Below are 12,572 nucleotides of genomic sequence, written 5' to 3'. Positions count from 1 at the left end.
ACAACAACGTCCACAACAACTACGTCTACGACAACAACAACAATGTCTACGACAACAACATCAACTACAACAACAACGACGACACCAACAACTCCAAGTACAACTCCGAGTACAACTACTCCTACTGCAGGGACTACCTGGTGGACTACCCAGGCTCCTACTAAGCAACCTGAACTTCAAGCTGACGAAGAGGTGGATCCAAGTATGTACGAGGAATACTCGGACTACATTGAATACGACGAAGACGACTTCTTCTACCATATGTATTTTGACGAGGTGTCGACCACCCCGCTCCCTAGTGAGTTCTACGACATCCTGGAGACCGTAAGTGGAGGAAATAAAGCACCGGAAGTATTGGACTATCCAGATTACGGAAACCTATTCAATAATAGGAAAGCTAACTTCACTCTAGACGGATTTAGGAAAATAACTCTTTTTATATAAAAAATGTAAAAAATGTAGAAAAATCTTTTTAAAAAGGGCTCATTCACTTTTTTCAGTTATACATACAGGGTGTCCCACATCAAATTAGACCGCGTCAATTAGCCATATTACGATTTGGGGGACAAATCAGAAAATTTAAGAAGGATGAATCATTTTGAAAAATTTAATAAGGCTAATAGAAAATTTGTTTGCAGAAAATGCTAGATTTTCGGAGTATTATTAGCGTATTTTAGCGTTAAAGATTGGAGATAGTCTAATATGATATGGGACGCTCTGTATATCAATACAATGAAGACGACTCTAATATTTAAGTTTTGATTTCTAACAAGCTTTTTTCAAATTAATAGTTTACTACAGTGAAACCCTTAATAACGAATACATCGAAAGAATTTATCAAATGTCGTCTTCACAATTTTTCAATGAGTTTTATACTATATTACGTAAATTTCAGTATTTGCGAAAATAAATAAATAGCCATGAATATGCGGGAACAGTTTTAAAGAGTTCCATATAATCATTTCATTAAAAAACTAAATATCTGCAACATTCCATTATCAGAAAGTGAAGAATACGACATTTGATGAATTCTTTCAATGTATTCGTTATTAAGGGTTTCACTGTAGTAAACAAAGAATAGCTGTTGAATGACAGCTTCTCCTTGTTTCCATGTGCTTGTGTTTCTGCTGCTTGAAAAATTGGTAGAAATTAAAAATTGAAATAAAAATTCGTCGTCATTGGCATCATAAACTAACCCCCCCCCCCTCATTTCTTTTCATACCTTAAAAGGTTATGTTGTCTTCAGGTTGACCCCTCAAAGAAACAGAACTCGCTCCACTCGCTACTTCCGCAACAACAAAATGACAAGATGGAAGCGGGATGCCAAGCCAAAAATAAAATCCAAAAAATCCAAAAAACCCAAAAAATTTACAAAATTTACGCGCAAGAAGAAAACCAAGAATGGTCCGAAGAAGAGGATCAAGACTAAGCAGAGTGATCCAAGGATCGCCGGGATCCTGGATCGTAGAGTTCCTGAATTGTTCCGGGTGACACCCTTTGTTACAATTTCTCTCACTAAATTTGTAATTTTGTCTACAGGGTCCACCCCCATTATTGCAGGTAGGAAACTCAGGGTGCATTTCAAGAAAGAAAAGTTCAAATTCTTAGAAGTTGCATTTCTTTGCAACAAAAACAGTGTTTAAAAAAATGCAGAATTAATATTCCGAACCTTGTTATTTTTTTCTTTGTCATTTTTTTAACGTTCAAACAGCCAACTTAAAGGCACAGATTTGAGGGAAAACATTGTTTGAAAAATTCCTATGGCTGTGTTCGACTTTATCAAAATTGAACGATGACAGTTCGACGGTTCGAAAACTTTTCAAATAAATATCGGTCACAAGTCCGTCCGTATAAATATATATCGTATTTTAATAGATAGAACTTCATAAAAAGACTTATAAAGATTGCATTAAAGTATATATATATATATATATATCGTATTTTAAGAAATAGATCTTCATAAAAAAGACTTATAAAGATTGCATTAAAGTATATATATTGCATTGCATATATATATTGCATATATATTCATCAATATAGACATTGAAATTTACTTGGACAAATCAAAATAAGTATCAATTCTCTCTACAGTTCAGTTCGTCTAATGTCTGTTGCTATGTTCCTTGTCTAAATGACGCAATTCCTGCTCACATTCTCAACTTTTGGAAGATTGTTTCTGCTCAATCACACCTTACTGTTTTAGTTTCGGCGAGTGCAGACTTTCTTGCAGTTTTCTTTCGTTTTCAAAATCTTTTAAAATCTTCCAAAATCCACAATGAGCTGCCGTCATAGTATTTTAGCTATAGCTATTGTTGCTGTAGAGCTCGTAGATTGAGGGAATTCATATTTTTTGCGTAATTTCCTCTAAAACTCAAAAAATGGAGCAAAAAATTCTTATTATGTTATTAGATCAATTGGAAAATCTGCGAAAATATCCATACAAATAACAACACAAAAAAAATCTGATGCGAAAACAAAAGCAAAAATATTTAACCCCGCGCAATTATGATGCACTTGGTAAAGTAATTAAAACTTGTTATATTATAATGTGAGCAGAAGCACGTGTCCTGCGAATGATTAAGTTTGTGCGCATGTGTGTGTTTGTGCGCGTATGATTATGTTTGTGCGTGCGCAGAATATTATGTGCTCTGCTCCTCTGGTTAAATAATGGTTAAAAACTAGCAAGGTTTCTCTCAACTTTAAAGAAAGAGTTGGCAAAAAATTAAAATTTTAAATATTATTTTTGGTAAAAAAAAGATTGTCTGGTGTTTGTTCGTAATAATATGAATTGCGAGAAAGATCGATATTTTCCATTTTAGTGAACTGTCCCATTATGTTATCTATTTTTCCATTTTAGTGAAATGTCCCATTATATTATCTAATTTTCCATTTTAGTGAACTGTCCCATTATATCATCTAATTTTCCATTTTAGTGAACTGTCCCATCATATTATCTAATTTTCCATTTAAGTGAACTGTCCCATTATATTATCTAATTTTCCATTTTAGTGAACTGTCCCATAATATTATCTAATTTTCCATTTTAGTGAACTGTCCCATAATATTATCTAATTTTCAAGTTAATTTTCGTAAACAATCACTTTAACAATCCATACAACTTATTTAATATTATCTTTCTTGTAATTATAGATATTTAATATATATATATTTTGTAATGATCAGCACCGTCTGCACCGTTAGGGAATAATGACAAAATTTTAGCAATCCTTTTTTCATGTCCAGTTGACATTTTTGGTTTTCCATTTGAAAATTGATTTTTTTCAATTGCGGGTTCTCTTTAGATTTAATTTGCGGATTTATGCAGAGATAGATTAAAAAATTGTCAAAATTTAACACTTTTATTTAAACAAAGAGTCACATAAAAATAAGCGCCTACAGTCCCTTTCAACAAAAATTATAATTCTTATTTAAAATTTAATCATTAATTTAAGATATTCACAGAATTAGTTTTTTTTAATTCGTTTTTAGAATTAATCATGAAAAAATAATAAAACAGATTATTTTTAAAGTCAAACTATAAATTCTAATGAAAAATATATTGATTAAATATGTAAATAAGTACATAAGTACATAAATAAGTACTTTGTACTTTCTTATGAAATGTATTACATACAAACATGACTGCTGACTGCTGAGCGGTGAGTATTGTGGTTAAAAATTTCACTTATCAAACATAAATTCATCTTTTCCTCATAACTTTCCCCCCGATATATACCCCTTTCCCTTGAATCCATCNTCTATCTATCTATCTATCTATCTATCTATCTATCTATCTATCTATCTATCTATCTATCTATCTATCTATCTATCTATCTATCTATCTATCTATCTATCTATCTATCTATCTATCTATCTATCTATCTATCTATCTATCTATCTATCTATCTATCTATCTATCTATCTATCTATCTATCTATCTATCTATCTATCTATCTATCTATTTATCTATCTAAACATCTACCTATCTATCTATCTATCTATCTATCTAACTATCTAACTATCTACCACGAAATCAAAACCTCATCAAGAATTTAAACAAGAAATCTGAAAAATTGCTTTTCTAATCATAATTGAATTTATGTCAATTTATTAGCTAAGATTTTTGTCAAAGAAAATATATAGATAGATAGATAAATAGATAGATAGATAGATAACTGATAGATAGATAGATAGATATTACTCTGTTATTGACCATGGTTACACTTCAAAGAATAATTTCCCTTTAACTCTGAATCATACATGAACATTTCCCCCCCCTCTTTAGAACCCTCCCTTTTCCCCTCCCTCAATCAACCTCTTCTCTTCCCCCCTCCTGCAACCTACCCACCCCACCCCCTCCTAAAAATTATCCTTAAAATTACACTATTAAAACATTGCACCAAAACTCTCTAGCTAAATTGAAGATAAGGTTAAGTTTACACAATATTGTTGAAGATAAGGAAATTGAGTCTTCGCCACAAAATGTTCTAGTCTCTACATCTTTGCAACCTGATGGCTAAAGCCATCAATGTTTCAAGCATATGTCATTGGTTTGCAAAGAGATAAAGGGAATAGAAAAACTGAGTTTGTGGCAAAGATTAAATTTGTTAAATATGTCAATATATGTCTATAATATATAATATTATGTAATATGTATCTATTTTTTTTTCTATCTATTTGTATATCTATCTAACCTAACCTTAGCTTTAAATCACACTAGATGGCAAACTTTTTATCTATCTATCTATCTATCTAACTATCTATCTATCTATACTGTAGGATGAAGGGGGGGGGCATCTAGAAAAGGGAGGGGGGGATATATGGTGAATAGGGGAAAATGTACTGGAACTGAAATAAAAAGTTTTCTTTTCGTTTATTTCGTTTGATTTATTTGAGCATTTTTAGGTAGCATTATTTTACAAACAGACAGTTAATGACCCTTTTTAAAACAAATTAAAGAAATATTGCTATTTGTCAATCGAGTGCGCCAGAGAGATTTAATCTTTCTATCAAATCGTTTTCAACTTTTTAACATACAAGGTTCCGCCAACTTTAAAGAGTTTTCACAAGAATCTGAGAGTTTTACACTCTTTTAAAATGCTAAGCGGGATAAGTTTGCTATTGTAACATTTTGAAAAATTTATTCTGGAATGTATTCGAAGCTTAAATCTTCCATTCCTCGTACATCCTTGAAGTCATAGATAAATTATAATAACAGACAGGGCACTGGATGTCGTCTTTTTAAGATTAGTGGTTTTTTTGTTCACAATAACCCTTAGATAGAAACCCAAAGGAGTTACGCGCAGTCGGCGTAGAACAGGCCATCTCTCTGTCTTGTAAATTTACAGAGAGAGAGCCTGTTCTACGTAACTCCTTTGGGCTTCTGTCTCAGGGTTATTGTGAACGAAAAACCCCTAAATCTTGAAAAGACGACATCTAGTGCCATATCTGTTTTTTAATTAATCTATGCTTGAAATCATCTCTGGATTGTTCAGTAGATTGACCCAAACCATATCTCAAAACGAACCCCTTCAACATACAACTTAAAAATTTTGTCTGGTATCTTAACTTTAGTTTCCAGGCTCTTATATTTTGATTTTATCTCAACAGTAACTCTGATATTAACACCTGAATTGGCCATCTTAGAGTTTCTCAGAAAAAAATTAATGAAAAAAATAAACAATTAAACTCTGTTAAGCATTTATAGCTTTCCTTGTCAATGTTGTTTATTTTACAACAAAAAAAGATGAAAATAAAAATAAAATAATTATTAATAGTTTAAAATTACTTAAAATAAAAAATTAATTAAAACTTGCTAAAATGATTAAATATTACGAAAAAATGGGATCTTTCATAAAACTTTAAGAACTATGGTGAACTCTGGCCAAAAAATACCACATTAAATTTTCAAAACAATTCATAAAACGTTTTTCTAAATAATTTTGTGTTTTAAACTATGTCCAGAATACGGTAAATATATTTTCTGTTAAAAAGATGTCTGAGTTGTCAATTTTCATATTTTTATTTTTATAATTCCTTCTTGGATAAAGGATTTATAAAGGTTTTAATGGATTCTTAGTCTTCACCTGTTAAAAATGGACATCAATCATTTCCAATAATCTTTATGGGAAACACAACTAAGCCTATCCCCGCTCGATAATGTTAATGCGGCCCATTTTGACTCGCTATTTTCTGCCAAAAACCATAGAAAAATTATGAAATTCATTTTTTAATTTTTTTTATAGCATCTACATTCATCTTCTCTTTTAAGAAACATTTCTCAAGACTGAGAATCAGTCACGATTAGAATCCATTTTTAAACATGATACTGTCATTGTTTCCTTATTTTTTTATTTCTTTTTTTTCTCAGAAAATAGATGTTATAACATAATTAAGTAACCTGAGCTAAAAACTTAAGAATTTTGGATATCGAGATTCTTTTCTTTTAGTTAATTTCAAGATTAAATAATTCTAAAATTTGTATCCACAAAAGTTTATATATAATTCAATCACTCGAGTTGGGATTGGAGAAACCATAACAGCCAATCAGAGAAGCCGGGAAATTTGAAATTTTGCGCGCCATTTAATCAGTCAACTCAAATTGGTCGGGAACTGGCAAGAAGAGAAAAGGAAAGAAAAAGAGCAGATTAAGAAGGAAATTAAAAGTTTCCACATTGGATATTTGGATTAAGCTATCGGGATTAAAGGTATCCCATTCTAAAGTTTTCAGCTCAGATCCTGTCAGTTTAATCTTCAAACAGGCGAACTATCCCTTTAAAGTAACGGTATAACGTCCATAATTCCTTTAATAGTACATAAATTACAATAAGTACAATTGTATAAGGACAATATGCTTGTAGAATGAATATACCTCTTGTTGCGTGCTACAACCAAAGTGCATGAATCTTAGAACTAGGCAGAGTGTCAAGGAAGTTATGTGCGCATGCCGCGTTGAATTAAAAGACAGACAGAGAGTCTGTTAGAGCTACGGCGCTCGGCCCCCTGGCCGCAGTGCTCGGCCTCCTAGCCTGTCCTAGCCGTAGCGTTCTGTCCTGAAAGTGTCTTTATCTAACCTAACTCTAGAATGTATACTAATCTCTCTCTTTCTTGTAATGCAACGCGGCAAGTGCATGTAACTTCCTTGGGCAACTGCATAAGAACTGTGCTTGAAGTGTCGCATTGCGTCAAGGTATGGGAATCCGCGAAAAATTTAAACTGAGAAAAAATCCCAAGTTTTGCTCACGTCACGGAGTTAAACAATGAAAACCTGACATGTATAATTTTCATATCAATATCTATTCATCTAATAAACAGAGTTTAATCAGAACAAAGAACATTTATTTTAAATGGTATAGTTAATAAACCATTAGTTAAATTGATTTCGCGACTTTTTTAACTTTTAATTTAGTTCAATTTATTTTGACACATTTTCGTCAAAAAGTCAAATTTATTAAATGAAGCCTTCCAATGTTTCTTATAAAAGGAACTGAGTCTTTGCCAAAAACTTTAATTTTCTTACTCCTATATCTTTTCAACCTGATTGTGCAAACCTTACTGAAAACTAATTAGGAGAAAATGGTTAAATTCAAATGACAACCATTACGACTTGTTGACTCCGTTGCTCCTCTAGTTTGAATTATGCACAAGTGCAAGTAAAGCAAATTAATTTGGTTACATATTATAAATTCAAAACATTTTCGTTCTTCTCAATATAGCTTTTTGATAAAACATTTTACTCTATAGTTTACCCTTTGATATTTCTAACTTAGAGTATTAGATCTTACAGAATCCATAGTTTGAAATATCTTTTGTTGCAAAGATATAGGGATTAGAACATCATAGTTTTCCTTTTTTCGCTCCCTTTGAAATAGGCGTTATAAACAAACTTTTAACTATAGTTTTTAAATATTATAAAATAGATATTTAGCATTTGTATTTTATTGTCTTAAACTTGACTGGGGCCCCGGGGTGAAAATAAAATTATATTTGATTTGAAATTATTTGAAATTATTTAAAATTTTTTCAAGAAAATTTCCTTATTGAGGTTAAATGCTTTTAGCAAATTTTAGCAAAAATAGGATAATTAGAGCCTTCGAAATAATATTGTGTAACTTTGCATCTTTTTTCTCAGTTTAAAAAGTTTCTTCGGAAAAAAAAGTTCTCTCAAAGTCTTAACATCTTAAATCTCAAACGTTTGTCAAGTTTTGCTTTTCCTCTCATTCTGTTTGATAGTTATTTCTAACTTTGTGCTAGATTCGGCTTTCTTAGACGGTATGCCTTTATTAACTCATAAATCATCTATCGAAATAGTCACTCAATTCTCATGTCACGATGAACTAAGGTCAATTTGAATTCGAAGCGGACTGACCCTTATTTCAAACCTTAGTGACCCGCGGTAAGAACCAGAACGACCCTATTCAAAGCCGGATTGGTTTAAACTTAGATGGCGCGGGCAGACTTTTTACAGCTCCCGGATTATCATAAGCCTAATTGACCCAGGTCGAACTGTCTCTCTTATTTTTTATAAGTCGAACAGTAAAATTTCTTTTGCAATTTTTAATTCCCAAATTGGTAACTAACTAATGTGCTGAAAATAGAAATAAAGTCAATGTTCATGAATCTCCCGATTTCTATATTGATCAAAAAACGTCCCAAAAAGATCGATATTGTCTTAGAAAAATCAGAGTTTTTGCCCAGGTTACAAAAGAAAGCATGGTAATATGAAATGTTGTGTGTGAAATAAAAAATTCGATTTCGAATTTAAAGTTTAAAATAATATATTTTTGTGTTTAGTGGCGTCCAGCGATATCTCCAACATTGTGTCTGTGGTGAGCCCTATAATAACCGGTTCTACGGTAACCGCCAGTATTGTGAGTACTGGTACAACCGGTACAACACTCTGGTCTTTATTTCCGTACATTACGCTACCGGGAATTACAGGTAAAGTACAGTTGTCGTGTTATATATCAATACATTGAAGACGACTTTCGATTTTGATTTTGATTTATACAAAGCTTTCAAACAGTTCTCAGAAACACATTGTAACAGAGAGAAGTTGTCAATTAACAGGTTTTCTTTGTTTACTTGTAAATTGGTTGTTAGGGATCAAAGCATCATTAATAAAAAGTCGTCTTTATTGTATTGATATAATCGCCGACCACCGTACAATGAGACCCATAAACCGTGGACTAGAAAGACGACTTATAAACTCAAGTTTTGACTTTTAAATAGTGCAGTTTATATATTAAGAATCCAGATAAACAAAATTTTCACTATATGGACATTGCCCTGAAACTTAATGTTTATAATTTTTATGTAAACTGATAATTTCAGGGTTTAAAATGAAAATTGTCTATATTGACGGACCATATATCTATATAGTATAGCTATCGAGTACAATTGTAGTTAAAGGGACTGTACGCTTAATTTCAAATGACTTTTCATGCAAAGATGACAATTCCCGATTTACAACGGACTATCAAAAGCTTTGTCTGTTCCAGTATGAATTAGAAATGACATGTTCTTTTTCCGTTTTTATTTCATTTTTGGTTTTTCTGCAGCAGTGTCTTGTGCATTTCTTATTTACATGAAGCATTGGAGAAATTCGCATAAAAACGATGCTAACCTTAATATTTTGATTAGATAAAGGTTTTGACCTTATTTAGATTTCTAAGCGATTATCACCACTTGATAGTATCCCAGGATGTAATGCAAGGAAAGGTTTTTAGAAGTGTACACATCTTTTGTACTGCAGTGTACTGTCTCTGGGCGCTAATGTAAACACAAGACGGATGTCGAAGCCTGACATGGGATCCATCTTTCACATAAAAAAATCAATGAAATATTCTGGTCATAGGAAACTATTATGTGAATTATCAAAATTTAATGTTTTTAACCTCCTCGGATACTAAACGAACACTGATGCATCTATTCTTGTTTACAAATGTACGCAGTATACGCGGCAGCAATTAACTTTCCTTGCATTACAACCTTGATAGTATCTATAATATCTGTATTGTGTGTAGGTGGCGCTAGTATCTATATGTGTATTGTGTGTAGATGGCGCTAGTATCTATATCTGTATTGTGTGTAGGTGGCGCTAGTATCTATATCTGTATTCTGTGTAGGTGGCGCTAGTATCTATATCTGTATTGTGTGTAGGTGCTGGAATCCCGTATCTCTTGATCTCCTTGTTTATCCTGTATACAGGGATAATTATATATATTGACGGAGAATATATTTATAATAAACTTAGAAACTTCGCCATAAATAGAAGTAAGTAGCATTCTAATTTATATATTTATCTAATTTTTATAATTGATTTAAAGGAATTGAGTTTTTGCCACAAACTCTGATTTTCTAATCCCGATTTCTTTTCAACCTAATGTTGTTGACCTTAGATATCCCACAATATGGATTCTGTAAGTTAAAATAATCTAAGTTTGAAAAATCTAAGGTCTACACAGTCAGGTTGCAAAGATATATGGATTAGAAATATTTTTTGTTACAAATCCTCAATTCCTTTTTCACTGTACAAATAAACATAATAATTGTAATCTTTATGTACTTTAATAGTTTTGCACTATAGTAAAAAAGACTTTAAGTAAAATTATTTTTAAATTGGATATTTTAAATTTTTGCTTGGTAATTCGTTTTGCAATTTAAAAACCCCTTTGTTTAAGCAATTACAATGCAAGTTAAGAGATGCTAATTTCTAATTTCTACTCGTCAACAAATTTTCATGTTTTATGGGACGAAATGTAGCACATTCATTCTTTTTTATTATTCAAGTTTTTTTATTTTATTTTATATTTTAGTATCAAACGTTCGTAGAAATGTTTATCGCCGAGTGCATTCAGAGAAAGGTAAATCACAGTTTTTTTATATTTAGAATTTTTCGGAAAAAAACGCTATAAAAGAGATCTTTAATCATTAAATATGTTTTTTATTCTTATTATTTTATTAGAAAATCATTTTTGAATCAAATCAACATCATCCATCCACGCGCAGGAAAAAAATAACAGATTCATGTAAAACCAGTTGCAATTACCTCTCTAAACCTCTCTAAAATAGCTTAAGATTTATAATAAACGCTAAAGGGAGTGACTGGCTATGTAAACTAATTCTGAAAATGTATCCACCCCCAAAGTAGGAGTTTTGAACGTCGACTTTGCGCTCAAACTCAGGATTTACAGATCTTTAAAAAGTTTAATATGTCTCAAATGAATCCAAAAGAAGTTTTCCACAACAATGCATACTCAGTTCAACTACCTTACATAGCCGGTCACTCCCTTTAACATTTAAAACACAAAGCTTAACAAAAAGTATAAAATAGAAAATCCGAAAAACTACATTAAATGGGTAAAAATGTGTTCTAAAGTTAAGACTCACTGGCTTTTAACCAGGACCTCTCGTTTACCTTGAATTACACGGAGATTTAGATAAAAACACTGACTTTTTTCAAGATGGAAATTAATAAACTTTTGAACCCTTCACCGTACTTAAGACAATAGTTGATCTCGACTTAGCTTGCTATAAATTCAAAAATGTCTTCAAAAATTCATATTCATTACATATTAAATCTCAGTTTATTTCAAGTACCTTCTAGTGAAATTTATGTTTAGTGAGACCAACTAAGACTTTTTCCACATTTGAAAATGTCAAAACCTTGTTAAATTGTAAAAATGATTTACGATTTGCATTTTCAGGTATAGTAAACCATCAGCGAAGTCTACTGCTCGACCCTATATCCGGCATCAGCTGCCCTACACAGACCGGAAACGTCGGAAAAAAATTCCGAAAATCTCCCAAAAAGTTCAAAATATTCCCGCAAAAACTCTGACGTCCAGAGACAATTATTACAGCAGACCTGTATACAAAACTAGTCCTAATACACAAAATAAAAATAGTCAAAATTTGAACTATGAACCTTCGGCAGATAAATTCAAAACGCCGGATGTATACTTTAAAACGCCACCGGAGGTGAACTATAAAACGCCGGAGGTAAACTATAAAACGCCGGAGGTAAACTATAAAACGCCGGCAGTGAACTATAAAACGCCGGAGGTAAACTATAAAACGCCGGCAGTGAACTATAATTCGCCGAAAAGTAATTATAAAGTTCGGAAATTTAACTCCGAGAAGTATAGTCCGGACCGTTACAGTCCAGAGTACACGCCGACACTTTATCGATGGGACGATTCTAAGGACGATCGAGAAAGTGATACATCGTCCCGTCAGGACCATCAATGGTACCGGGGGGACTATCAAGACGAGTTTAGAGAAACCCATGATTATTACAGTTTAGATGTTGTCCCACCAAATGAAGATTTTCCAACTTATGATTAAATTCAACTTTCTACAGATTTAAACACAATAGATTTCATTGTGTTACTGGAAGACCTTTTTTATTTTGTACATGATAACATAATAGGTAACTAAAAAGGGCTGTTATGTTCCTTAATGTCCCTTTGGATAATTAAATAAAATAACATCCCGCTAATCGAAGTTTTTGTGAAAGCTTTTGCAGACATTTAAATCAATTGATGCAAAATTAAATACTATTTCTTAAA

The 12,572-nt window shown here is 31.9% G+C and overlaps 1 protein-coding gene across 1 annotated transcript; it reads left to right on the top strand.

The window, feature by feature from the left end:
- Nucleotides 1-42: 42 nt before the first annotated feature.
- Nucleotides 43-12,348, top strand: LOC111700778 (uncharacterized). The gene is made up of 6 exons (XM_023471816.1): nucleotides 43-422; nucleotides 1,247-1,560; nucleotides 8,794-8,940; nucleotides 10,162-10,275; nucleotides 10,818-10,875; nucleotides 11,709-12,348. The coding sequence occupies exons 1-6, from the start codon at nucleotides 43-45 to the stop codon at nucleotides 12,346-12,348; spliced, it is 1,653 nt and encodes a 550-aa protein (XP_023327584.1).
- Nucleotides 12,349-12,572: the final 224 nt, after the last annotated feature.

The sequence above is a fragment of the Eurytemora carolleeae genome, unplaced genomic scaffold, assembly GCF_000591075.1.
Source record: "Eurytemora carolleeae unplaced genomic scaffold, Eaff_2.0 scaffold169, whole genome shotgun sequence".
In the NCBI taxonomy this organism is placed as follows: domain Eukaryota; kingdom Metazoa; phylum Arthropoda; class Copepoda; order Calanoida; family Temoridae; genus Eurytemora; species Eurytemora carolleeae.
The sequence above is the reverse complement of the archived record's forward strand: the minus strand, read 5'-3'. Positions and strand labels throughout refer to the sequence as shown.

Bases quoted from the DNA above. Each gene is read 5' to 3' on its own strand.
- LOC111700778 (XM_023471816.1), top strand. From the start codon at position 43: ATGTCTACGACAACAACATCAACTACAACAACAACGACGACACCAACA. The intron at 1,561-8,793 runs GTAGGAAACTCA...TTTTGTGTTTAG, and splicing joins GTCCACCCCCATTATTGCAG to TGGCGTCCAGCGATATCTCC. The intron at 10,276-10,817 runs GTAAGTAGCATT...TTTATATTTTAG, and splicing joins AAACTTCGCCATAAATAGAA to TATCAAACGTTCGTAGAAAT.